Source organism: Phragmites australis, chromosome 1 (genome assembly GCF_958298935.1).
Source record: "Phragmites australis chromosome 1, lpPhrAust1.1, whole genome shotgun sequence".
Lineage (NCBI taxonomy): Eukaryota > Viridiplantae > Streptophyta > Magnoliopsida > Poales > Poaceae > Phragmites > Phragmites australis.
In genome coordinates this window covers 23,509,498-23,522,544 of record NC_084921.1, presented here as the reverse complement: position 1 = coordinate 23,522,544, position 13,047 = coordinate 23,509,498, and the positions used below count along the sequence as shown (strand labels likewise).

The 13,047-nt window shown below is 43.3% G+C and overlaps 1 protein-coding gene across 1 annotated transcript; it reads right to left on the bottom strand.

Annotated features, from left to right (window-relative positions):
- Positions 1-2,847: 2,847 nt before the first annotated feature.
- Positions 2,848-12,772, bottom strand: LOC133888365 (putative respiratory burst oxidase homolog protein H). The gene is made up of 15 exons (XM_062328575.1): positions 12,526-12,772; positions 11,614-11,776; positions 11,490-11,538; positions 11,278-11,391; positions 10,763-11,185; positions 10,272-10,658; positions 10,078-10,173; positions 9,841-9,956; positions 9,649-9,751; positions 9,454-9,542; positions 3,661-3,811; positions 3,440-3,589; positions 3,216-3,344; positions 3,045-3,123; positions 2,848-2,957 (listed from the first exon to the last, which is right to left on the bottom strand). Exons 1-15 carry the CDS (start codon positions 12,770-12,772, stop codon positions 2,848-2,850), a joined length of 2,406 nt encoding a protein of 801 aa, XP_062184559.1.
- Positions 12,773-13,047: the final 275 nt, after the last annotated feature.

The window sequence follows — 13,047 nt, the reverse complement described above, 5'->3', positions numbered from 1 at the left end:
AAAAGGTACTTAGTCAGAACGCAACCCAATAATTTAGGTGGCACTCTTAATTAATTTAGTGACACATTGACAACTAGGCATAGCTCATTTGGTTTGGATCCGAGTGATGGATCCTACTTGTCCATGTTCAAGTATTAGGCTCGGCATGGGTGCTCATTTTTTCTCTATAAATTAGATTCTGGGTAGAAATAGTATATGCATATATTATTGTATCGGTGTCAAAGCGTGTGCCCATGCTACATGAGACTTTGTCTCTAATCTATTTAGACATCTATTAGGATGCACGCACACAGTATGTGTGTGGGCGTGTATCTAGTGTGTGAGTACACATGCGTCATGACTTATTCTTAATAAGAGTTTTGGGAAACATTGTTCAGTTAGGTACCAAACTGTCTTTTCTGGAACTTTAGTTAGGTACCACTCTGTTGACAGTTCATTTGGGTATGTAGTATAAAAAAAGAGAGTTCATTTGGGTATGTACTGGGGTCATAAATTCTTGTTATTTTATATTTTTCACAGTCTTTGATATATAACCTTTGATTATTGTTTTCTATTAGAATATAGTTATAATATCTAATAAAAGTATAATATTATGGAAGTATTTTTAAGACAAATCTACACATATGATTTTTATGTTTCCAAACTAAATATTTTGGAAGCTATTAACGTTCAAGTTTTTAAAAGTTTGACCATATATTTGTTAAAGCGACAAGTATTTATGACCGAAGGGAGTAGTTCATACTGAATATGGATGGTACACCTCGGGTGGGAATTTGCATTCTGTTTCCCTTGAAGATATAGCTTTCTCATTCTTGAAACTACTTTGCCAAACTTGGATTCAAAAATTTTAATCTATGAAATCTTGGAATTTGATAATCATTTTATAATATTTATTTTTTATTAATACCTTTTTATTTCAAATGTTAAGAATTCAAATTTTGATTTTAGAAATCCAGGATTTGAATTTGAATTGGAAAATCTTAAATTTCAACATTGAATGCCAATTAATGATGTTCGAATCCAAATTTGGGACATCAAAAATTGAAAAATCAAAACCAAAATTTTCATTTATTTATAATTAAAAGAATATAAATATCCCAATTTCAAATAGTAAAACAAATTTAAGAAATGAGTCTTAGTTTCATTAATTTAGAGTTGCGTGTTCCAAATGTTGAAAACATAATCTCATAATCTAAAATTTTGAGTACAAATTTAATATTACTAATTTGCCGTAGAAATTTAATATTGTTGGAATTTTCAAATTTGAATCAGAAAGTTGTTTTAATTTTTCTAACAACTTCGTTCCATAGAATTTTATTTGAATTCCATCTAAATGGATTTGTTTATTTTGATTCATAAATTTTAAAAATTAAAATTCTTGAACTTTGCAGTTTTCAAATTTATTTCAATATTGAAATTTTGGTTCTTTTAGGAAGCGATATTGATAAACCATATGTCTATTTGGGTTTTTGTGGTAGTGTATATCGTAAACAAAAGAAATCATTCCTCTAATAGAAGCAAAATATCCATCAAAAAAATTAGAAGCAGAATATCCGAATAAACTCAATTTCGATTACAAAGAAGAATGTCATCTACACATGAGATGAAGTGAACGCGAAGTTAGGTGGTCGGCGTTCTACATCCAAACACCTCGCGACTTGAGCTAGTCTCAATTCTTAATTCTAAATAAAAATTACATTATATTTTCTATTTGCTATTGTTTTCTACAAGGCTCTTCCCACGCTGAATTCCAGGCCCGCGAGCACAAAAAAGCCCTATGGAGCGCAGCTCAAGCAGGGCTGACTCTGGAGGGGAGCAAGCGGGGCGGCCGCCCTGGGCCTCCAAAATCCGGGGGCTTGCATATTATGCATAAGTAGTGCATGGGCTTTGACCTTAGATTATAGTTAATTACTTTTACAAGCTGAGAAAGATTTTGAAGTTAATTACTTTTTGGTTATGGTTGATATGACAAACACTTCATTGAAAAATAGTTTGAAGAACTCCAAGCATTCAAAAGTATATTTGGGTTTTTACTGAGCTCGACAACCTTTAAATCATTGGATGATATTGAAGTGAAAGATTGCTACGCTAAATTACAGATACTTTCTCTCTAGATGGTTCATATGATGTTGAGTTAAATGATCTAATGTCTAAATTAAGGATTATGCAAATGACTTTACCAGATAGGCCAATATCTTCTATGAAAAGTTTGAGTATGTCAAAGAAATATATTATTACTCTGATGTTTCTATTGCTTATTGAATCTTATTTATTGTGCATGTGATTGTGGTGTCAGCTGAAAGAAACTTTTCAAAGTTAAAATTATTGAAGAATTATTTTAGATCCACAATATCTCAAGAAAGATTAAATAGTTTGGCAACTTTATGTATTGAGAAGGAGTTGCTAGATGAGATTGATATTGATGCCATCATCATGACTTGGTACCTAAAAATATTAAAAGAAATTGTTTAAGATGATTTCTCGAAGGTGTTTGAGGTGAGCATTTTTTAATATACTTTAAGTATTTATCAGAAACAATTTTTAATACAATGAATATTATCTTTACAATTTATATATTAATTAATTTTTTGATATTTTAATTCAATGGGCCCGTTTTTATTTTCTTCAGGGCCACCAAAATCTCAGACCGGCCCTGAGCTCAAGCACACACGGCCAAAGGGCCACACGCTGCCATGCCTCGCTGCCAAAGCCGCCCAAGCACCAAGCAGAGGAAGGAGAAAGTTGTTGGTCCGGAGAAGTGCCGTGTCCACCTGCACCTACAGCTTCCTCACGGCTTCACAAATGCACAATAACCGCACAAGCCGGGCCGGGCAGGGCCGCCGCGGCTTAGAAGTTCTCCTTGTGGAAATGGAACCTAGTTGTTGACGTATGGCTGAACTCTATCGAAAGATCCTTCAGGGTTTTTGTTAGTGTTGGAGATCCACAGTAGAAAACACCTGCAGATTCACAAAACGTCTTAGCATTTGTATGCAGTCAACTAGGAGATGTCATTTAAATTTTATCAGAGGTGAGTTGTGACTCACCTATGCGTGAGTTCTTGTGGGTGTTGGCCAGATCAGAGAATACCTTTCTCCAGTTTGGCCTCGCAAAATGTGTCCGTATCTGCAAAACCAGCAGCCGTAAAAGGAAGCAAGTTTCGCCTATCTGAACTTTGTGCAGATAATGTAGGGACCTAGAAAGAGGAAAATTTTCACCTTGCTGCCCGAGACGATATCCACACCATTTTTGGCGTGTTGAAGCGACTGGACCATGGCGATCAGGGCTGACCTTGCATCACCTTCTTCATATACGCTGGTCAGGTAATTGTGCATCTCTATTACATTCTGTATAAACAGCCAGAGGATGTATTACTTCCTGGTCATAGGAGTGAAGGAGATCATAATGTGGGAAAACGAAGAAGTCGGGTAGAAATTAGTACATCGTGATCGCTCTCGGCGATGTCGTTCATGACACCTTTGAACCACTCGAAGGATCCTTGTTCCCTTGTTACCCAGTAGAAGTAGGCTCTTCCTGGCCCATTGGTCTTGAAGCTGCAGCCTAACTCGGCATCATGCATGCTCTGCAGCTCCTGTTTCAATCCATCACATTTTAGATGTTATTCATTTTAGTCTCATGTAAGGTCGGAGCTGTGCAGTTTACCACATTGGACTTTATGTTGTTTAGTAGATCCTTCAGTATGCTGATGAAAGGAGTTGCGCCTATTCCAAGCCCAATAAGCAAGAGAATGTCGTATTTCCTGTAATTTTGAGCCGGTGCACCGTAAGGGCCATCTATGAAGACTTTTGGAAACCTAAATGAAAAACGCCAAGTCAGACAGGTTGGTGAAATGTACATATTGAAAAATAAAATAAAAGCATGGTTTTATGATAATTTTCCTCGTCATAGTATTGCGAGATCAGTTCATGTCAGGATAAGGATTGAAGGCATCCTAGTACATGCTTGGCTAGAAGAGATTGTTGCACAGGTCATCGGTCAAAGATGTGATGTGCACTTTGTTGAGGAGCACTCCAGAAGGCACGAACGGACCAGGATGTTTGACCACAAGGCATGGTGCAGCAACCCAAGCCTCATCATGAAGATAGTGTTGTTGACCATCACAGAGCCAGATAGAGAAATGTCTTCACCCTCCATTCCGTTGCAGCTGGTTGAGATCCGCCATGACGAACCCTCTGGTCCAAAGACGGGACAAAGGTATCGTCTATTCATCCATCTCAAGGTCTTCCAAGATCTCACCTTCCTCACCAACAATTGGCGCAACAAAGGCCATCAGAGTAGGCGTTGGGAGTGAATCCTCAACTGGAACTACTCAGCCCCTGATGGTGGTGTGCAGCCAGACTACATCCCAAGTTCGCGCGACTGCAGAGGGCCCAACGATGGTCGATGGAGGAGGGACGATGACGGTGGTGGTGACAGGGGCGCCGTGGAGTATGGCGCCACTGGAGCCACTCCCTACGGTCACGCCGGTCACACCCGTGTCGGGAGTCAAGGGGCATTGTTCGTGACAACGAGTGGCATGGTGCGACGGTCGCAGGCGATGGTTGGTTGCCCCGGTCTCATCTTTGCCGGTTCAAAGCTCTGTCTGACACATGGAGTGGGGCGATCGCCCGCGAGTACGGTTCGCATTGCCCGTGGTGATGCTCATTCCCTAGGTCCGTCATGCAAGAAGGAGGTTGTGTTGTCATCAAAACTTTTTCGACCTCGACTTGTTGTAGCTGGTAGACTACCTGGGCAATGCCGACGGGGATGGGCACCATTCACCCTTTACCCAATGTTGCTTGAATCCCTTGATAATGTCATGGTTGCAGGTTCCCGAGCAACATCACCATGCTTCAAGAGTCCCATGGCCTCTTCGCCGGAGTACACTCCGACCTCAGAGGCGTTAAACTGGATGCAGTTGGAGCTCCAGCATGCTGCCTCTGCAGGCATCCATGGGGACACCACCAACCTGATGCACACGAGTCAAGGCGGCATCCCCCTAGCAAGCCCAAGAGGCCAAGTTGACAACAGCAATGCGCCTGACATCCCAAACGAGGTATTGACAGTGCATGCCTTCATTCAATCTATTACCCTCCTGTTAGAACCACCCTTGCTACAAAATGCTCCTTAGATCAACTCCTTAGACCACATCTGCATAGCCCAAAATGCTACACAAACCCCACGCATAAGTGATAGGCTTGCCAACGAAGCAGCGATGGGAAAAAATTCTTTGCAGACTGCACAGGATTAGCTTGCTAACAAACTAGGGAACTCTCTCCCCAACAGCACTCTATATCAAAAACTAAGAGACTCTCACCCTACTTACAGCGCTTTGAGTAGCCTCTGTCAAAGGCGGCCATGGAGGTGATCGCCGTGTTGGTGGACAAGGGAGATGGCCATAGGAGGAAGAGGAAGGTGGCAAGGAGGATCACGCCGGAACCATGCCTCGAAGTGCAGACCATGCAGCCATGAAGCTCAGGATGAGCTAGCCAGTAGCAAGCAACATTTTCAACAATGCTATATGTGCTTTTTTATATATGTTTTCACCGTTGTCTCATTTCAGAGTCAGTAAGTTAGAGTTGTACTCTAGAAGCACCACGAGCCGCCTCTATATTGGGTCCTTGCCTTCGGTGGGCCGCCAGGCTTACCAGACCCAATTGTCGTTGTACGGAGGCCATCGTCCACATCGCACCCAGAGGCTGCTTCGTCCTCACACCATACAATACAAGCTTTTCTCTCTTTCAGTCCAGTTCCTGACTGCTAGGGCCATACCCTCTGTATCTACCGGTGATCTATATGCATGTCCTCCAAGTCTAGTTGCTATGTTTTTTTATTATGTCGCAACATAATGCATCCATCTTATGTCGGAATGTCAGGGGGTTGAACTCTACAGCAAAACGAACAAGCATTAGAAACCTGGTAATGTCTACCAGATCACTATCATCTATTTTCAAGAAACCAAAATCCAAACCTGGAATGACTCTCTTGTGTTGGAATTTCTTGGCCCGAATTTCGTCAGAAACTATGATGTTTGCCATCGGATGGAATGAACGAGGGCATCCTGTTGGCGTGCAACAAAAACTACTTTACAATCTTAGACTACCACACAACAGAGCACTCTCTATTGTCCACCATCAACATGCTAGCTGAAAATAAAACTTGGTCCCTAACCACCGTCTATGGGCCTTAGGGCCAAGAGCAAAAAGTTCAACTCCTAAATGAGATCGTCGGCCTTCAGCCTTTGATGAAGCCTCAATGGCTAATCAATAGTGATTTCAACCTCATCTATCAGGCTCAAGACAAGAACAACAATAGATTTAACCTACGCGTGATGAGGCAATTCAAAAAAGTGACCGACGACATGAATCTTAACGAGCTAAAGCTTCATAGATGCAAGTACACTTGGAATAATGATTAGGCCCACCCCACTGTGATGAGAATTGATCGCTTCTTCTGTACTGCCGATTGGGACTTGCTATTCCCAGCGGCACATCTCTCATCACTTTCTTCACAGCCCACTGTTCCTCAATGGAGAAGCCCTTGTGCACAGGTACACAGGTTTTAGAATGGAATCTTTCTGGATGTTGATGCCGGGGTTCCAGGAAATGGTCTGGGAAACCTAGTAGTAGCCGGTTCTAGTCTCTGATAACATTCTCAAATTCCATGTCAAGCTAAATAGGATGGCCAAAGCCCTCAAGTGTTAGAGGAAGCAAATAATTGGGGACCTAAAATTGTGCCTACATGTTGCACGAGAGGTAATCCTAAGGCTAGACATTGCAAAAGAAGCATGAATACTCACGCAAGATGAAAGAGACCTTTGCAGGTGGCTTAAGCAGAAGGTGATTGGCCTTGCTGTCTTGGAAAAGGCTCGTGCTAGGCAACACAGGAGGTTAACATGTATTAGGTTGTCGGACGCCAACACAAAGTTCTTTCACATTATGGTGAAAGCCAAAAGGAGGAAGAAACTCATCCCAACCTTATTCACCGATGATGGTATTGCCACTTCTCATCAACAAAAAGAATCTTTGTTGTACAAGCATTTCACTTATCACCTTGGCACAATCAAAGCTAGGGAGCTTTCCATCAATTGGAACACGCTCAACTATCAGCCATACGACCTTTTGGATTTGGAAGTCCTTTTTGGTGAAGAGGAAATACACAATACAATTAAAGATTTGCACCCCGAAAAGGCCATGCGCCCGAATGGTTTCATAGGAATGTTTTTCAAATAATGCTGGGAAATAATCAAGGAGGACCTCATTCAAGCAGTGAACAGTTCCATCACTTGGGATCGGAGAAACTCAACTTGATTAATGAGGCGCATATCGTGTTACTTCCAAAAAAGGAGGGAGCCCAATCTGTTATAGATTACAGGCTAATAAGCCTTATCAATAGCGTCTCCAAAATCATCATGAAGATGCTCGCAAATAGACTTGTGCCTCATCTCCAATGCTTAGTCCCTTTCTTGTATGTCCAGAATGTGATCAAAGAGCTACACAAGGCAAAACTAGATATTACCAGAGCTTTCAACTCTATTAGTTGGCCTTATCTGATTGATGTTCTATAAGTTCTTGGCTTTGGCCAGAGGTGGAGGGACTGGATCACAACACTTTTGGTGACCTCCTCCTCAAGGATCATATTAAATGGGATCCCAGGCCCTGCTTTCCGGCATGCTAGAAGCTTGAGGCAAGGAGATCCTCTGTCACCGATGTTATTTATCCTGGCTATTGACCTTCTTCATAGGCTCATCACTGAGGCAGCAAGTGCCAACATTCTTAAACTGATATCACCAAGGGTAGCTAACCTTCGTTGCTCCCTTTACGCAAATGACACCACCTTGTTCGCCAACCCAGACATGAATGAGCTCCTTGCCCTTCGTCAGATCTTGGATGCCTTTAGCAAATGTTCAAGCCTCATAACAAATCTAGAGAAAATAGAAATCTACCCAATCCACTGTGAAAACATCAATTTGGATGATATCTTAGAGGGCTTCCCAGGGACCCTTGTAAATATCTGGGACATCCCCTGCACACAAGATGGTTAAGAAAAGTCGATGTTGAACCCCTAATCGATAAGGTTGGTAACAAGCTACAAGGATGGCAAGGAAGGCTCTTCTCGACGCAGGACAAGAGACTCTTGTCAAATCTATTCTCTCCTCACAAACAACCTGCCATCTCACAGTTCTACCTTTGCAAAAATGGCTTCAAGAAAAGATTGATCGCATATGACGGAGTTTTCTTTGGAAGGGAGAGGAGCCTAACAAGGTCTGTGCTAGCCACTGCTAGGTGAATTGGGTAACCGTAACCAAACCAAAAGAGAAAGGAGGTCTAGGGATTGTTGACCTCCAGAGATTTGCAAGGGCTCTGCGCCTCTGATGGCTTTCGCTTCAGTGGCAGGATGACGATTGTCCTTAGAAAGGCCTTCCTTTGCCATGTGACCAGACAGACCAAGACCTTTTTTGCACCTACAATGGTAACAACGGGGAATGGAGAGAACACCAAATTCTAGAAATCCAGTTGGATTAACGGGTAAGCACCAAGGAATATGGCCCCTCTAATCTTCACCAAATTGAGGAAGAATTTCCAGGTAACACAAGGTCTTTGCAACCATCAATGGATGTCATACCTTGGCGACATCACCACACAGGAGGAGCTGCTGCAATTAATGGAACTCTGGGAAAGCATCCAATGAGTCACTCTCGTGTAGGAAGAATCCGATCAAATCACTTGGAGATGGATGACAAATGGCCATTACACGGCAAGTAGCACATACAAAGCCCAATTCGAGGCAACACTATCGAAAATCAACATGAAAGTCATCTGGGAAGCCAAAGTGCAACCAAAATGCAAAACCTTTGTGTGGATTCTCTTGCACCAAAAGATTCTGACCGCGAACAATTTGGTAAAAAGAGGATGGCCTCATGATCAGACTTGCCACCTTTGCGATCAAGAAAATGAAACCCCGACACACCTTTGCAAAGGCTATGTGTACACAAAAGAGGTGTGGTCACATCCCCAACGCTGGATGCAGCTTAGTACCTTACCAGAGATAGATTGATTTCACACCCTTTCCGGATGGTGGCAGGCGGCCGCAAGAAAGATCGACAAATAGCTTAAAAGTCAAATCAATGGGCTTGTAATCATCTTTTGGTGGAATATTTGGAAGAAGAGAAATTCAAAACCTTCTAAAACGTAAGCTCCTCGGCGATAGATGTGGCCCTTAAGATCAAAGATGATTTCTATCAATACCAATTAGATGTAAACTATGTCTAGTTGTAAACCATGCTGGAGGTCTTCCTCTATTTCTCTAAACTCCTGTTTTCATTCCTAATTTAATAAAATTGGTAGAGCTCGTGCCATTATTTCTAAAAAAGTAAGGTTTTCAATCGCCATGTAGTTTTGTGAAATCTGCTCAAGAAAAGATCCAATGTATAAAACAAAATTGACGCATAATCACCTAGTGTCCTCTGCTAGACCATCTGCCACGACAGTGGTTTCAAGTCTTGCTAGTGTAGCCTTCTTGGAAGTTACTTCAGCTTCACAAGCCTGCATGAATGAATAAAAATATTCATCTAACAATTTCTCTAATTTTGCATATAGTGCAGAATAATTCCTTTATGCTTAAATAAATTCTTTTTTTCTGTCAGCTGACCTTCCCAAACAGGTTCCTGAGTTCTGATGTCCAATCACCTAATGTACGGATATGAACACTCAAATAATCATCTCCGGGTGCCGAAGTGATCGAGAAAGGATGCCTGCAAATATTGAGGAATTTTAGGTCAGAGCCTTAGGGAAATCATGAACTGGATATTTGAATTGGATAATGAGGATGCTAAGACGGTACCATTCAAACGGCGAAACATCTGGGCATTTCACAAATAGGTACATCCCACTTTTGTACTTGAAGCTTGGTGGCTTCTTCATGTAAATAGATAGCACATTTCCCGGGTATATTGCTGCCTGCGTGACACATCAGACAATCAATTAGTAATTCTCTTGTAGTCTTGTATCACTCAAAAGAAATTCAGAATAAACGGGACTAAGCTCATATGATTGCATTCACAAGAAATTAGTAGCCTACCTTGAGGATGCTCACATGATAACTGGTCTCGCGAACTTTTCTGATTGTTCTCTCGCAGGAATAGAATAACACAGGAACTGCCAAGTACATCCATGTCTGAAAACGAAACCAAAATTACTATTTCAAGTTTACACGCACATATTGAATTCTCATAAGCACTACTTGAAAAAAAAATATAGATGTCGGGAAAATACCGTTCTCTTGTACCACTGCCTGGTGAGGAATATGAAGTAGGAATGCATCACCAAGAGGATATACGCGATCACCAGCAGGTGGTGTGCGTACCAGAAGGCATTGAAGCCCGCCAGGTGGTGCAGCGGCGACGGCAGCTTCACGACGCTCCTCCTGAAGGAGTGCGTCGCCAGCGTAAAGGAGAAGGACATTATCACGATCAGGAGGATTCCGGTCCATCCCGGGATGCTCGCCAATAGAGACGGCCAGGTTGGTTGAACAAAATTGAAGAAGGGCCCCAGCTTCTCCTCGAACTTGTCCCTCGGGCACGAGACCAGCCTCGGGAAATCGCAGACTACGTGAGCAAGCGTATGGGTTGCCGATGCCGTCGCGATCGCAAGCGCGATAACCTGACATTGTGATCATAGGGAAAGGCCAAATCATCTGATCTGATCAGATGATGAAAATCCAGGAAGTGGCAACTCCTCAGAGTGGGGTAGGCGTGTGTGTGCACCTTGTGGAAGTTTATGTTGTCGTCGAACGGTACGACCTTACTGAGCCCTGTCGAACGGAGCCACGTCAGCGTGTTCCGGCACACCGGGAGCAGTATGAGCGCCATGTTGAGCTTGAGCGTCTCGGCCGCGCCCTTGGCGATGCAGACGCAGTAGCCCATCACCTCAAACACCGCGCGCCTCCGGTACTGGACGAACTTGAATATGAAGAGGGCGATGTTGAGGATCCCCCACAGCGAGAGGACCCATATCCTCTTCCAGTTCTCGTGCACGAAGTCCACGGTCTTGTTGAAGCGCCTCTGCATGGGGCTCCGGTAGCTGGAAGGGACCATCGTCCTCGCCAGAGTTGCCGACGCCAGGTTGAGCTTCTCGGGCGGTGCTGAGGCCGACACCATCCCCCGGAGCAGTGTCTCGAGCTGCCAGATCTGCATCGAGGAATCGCAGTAAACTTGTCCTCTGTTTGTATGCTGCTGCTTCTTTGTCAGAGAGAAGAGAAGGTTTCAGTGTCTTGGTATACCTCAATGTAACCACGATCGTCAGGGTCTAGCTCTTCCATGATCAGTGACGCGTAGGTTTTAGCATGAGTTTTCAGCTTGGCAAGCTTGTTTGCTGAGGCACTTAGCATAATGACCTGTACATGGATGCGAAATGAAAAATTTATAGAAATTATTACCAAATACAGTTGCGAAGAAGATCAGATTCAGACTTCAGAGGCTGTAAACCACTGACCTCTTTGACCTCATCTTCAGTGAGCTTTCCATCACCGTTCTTGTCACACCTAGTTGCAGAGTTATCTCATGAAGAGTCAAGAGATGAGGATTTGCTATGCAAAAGATGGAAGGTAGACCTTTACATGTCAAAGAATATGCGTAGTCGTGAATCGAAGTTCTGGTCAGTCATCTCCTCCCAGAATTCCTTCAGCTGTTCTTTTGTTACCCCATCGTTCGGGTTGATATTCCTTCGCCTTGCCAATGCCACAAACACCTCGCTTGCAAACTCCTTGGAATCGGCCATACCTTTAAGATGCAGCAGAGTTTCAGTTCATCCATTCCAACTACAGTCACAGGAACGTGGAATGGATCTTGCTTATGAATGTGCTAGTGCTACTCGTCTTTTGCTGCTGGGTAAACGACCTTATATGTCAGAGACAAAATTCTGGACTATTTTGTAATCTATTTAACCGGATTCCCTTAAATGTCTCAATTAAAATACCAATTAGAATTATATATGGTAATATCAGCAAGTTCTAGAAGAATGGGAATGGCTGAACAATGCTGACAAATCTGTAACAATATAAGTAATTATTTAAAATGGTGAACAAATCCTACGACACAGGATTGAATTCAAGAAAAAAAATTAGACTGAAGATTTCACCCACCTTTATAAAAAATATCTAATATTGACATAAGGACAAATGTTTAATAATGCTTGAAGGGAATCGATATCCTTATTAATGGTATGATGTATCCATGGATCCAAATTTTTCTGTTCATCAGGTTCATCGGTGAGTAACAATAAAAAGGGTACCAATGAAAAAATAAAAAATGATTTCAATAACTTTTTGTTAAAAATTCTATAATCTATATTGTTACCTTTATTTCTCGGAATTTCGGACAGATACCGTTTTCAAATTTCTATTTTTCATTTCAAAATTCTGGGCGAAAAATGATGTCGAATTTCAGCTACCACGCGTAACCGCGGTGCCGCACACCTGCAGATCCTCGGGACACACGAGAGCAGGGAACAAGGCGAGGCGCGGACTGACCGATGCATTTCGCGAAGCTCTCCCTTTGCAGGCGGCTGTCGGCGCTCATCTCGTCGAATCGCTTATCGACGGACTTCCAGCCGTCCTTGCCGGCCGACGTCTTGTCGAGGAAGCGCAGCCCGCGCAGGCCCGACTGCGCGCTGGAGTGCGTCCGCTTCAGGCCCCGCATCTCCGGCACCCTCACCGATGACACCTTGGACGCGAGCCGCCGCATGCCCGACGCGATCCGCGACGGCTGCTTCCTCATCGGCGGCTCCCCATCGCCCGTACTTCCTGCACCGCCCAGCGGCCCGTCTGCGTACCCCGTCGCTGATGCCATCCGGCAAACCGATCGATCGAACGTACTGCCGCGGCCAATGGCTGGTACATACGAACTCAACGCAGGGTGACCGCTGGCGCCATTCCGAGTACAAGATGGACCGGGTGTAAATTTGGAAAGGAGAAGAGAAGGGAAGGGAAGAGAATGTGGCGCATGCAGCGGAGATGCGCGCGCCAATATAGCCGTTCACGCCCCGGTTTTAA

What these genes read in the sequence shown, in the direction of transcription:
- LOC133888365 (XM_062328575.1), bottom strand. Translation starts at nt 12,772, where the DNA reads ATGAGGAAGCAGCCGTCGCGGATCGCGTCGGGCATGCGGCGGCTCGCG. An exon ending in ATCATGTGAGCATCCTCAAG is followed by an intron (nt 9,957 to 10,077) that starts GTAGGCTACTAA and finishes TGTGTCACGCAG; the next exon opens with GCAGCAATATACCCGGGAAA. An exon ending in GGTCTAGCAGAGGACACTAG is followed by an intron (nt 3,812 to 9,453) that starts GTGATTATGCGT and finishes TTTTTCATTTAG; the next exon opens with GTTTCCAAAAGTCTTCATAG.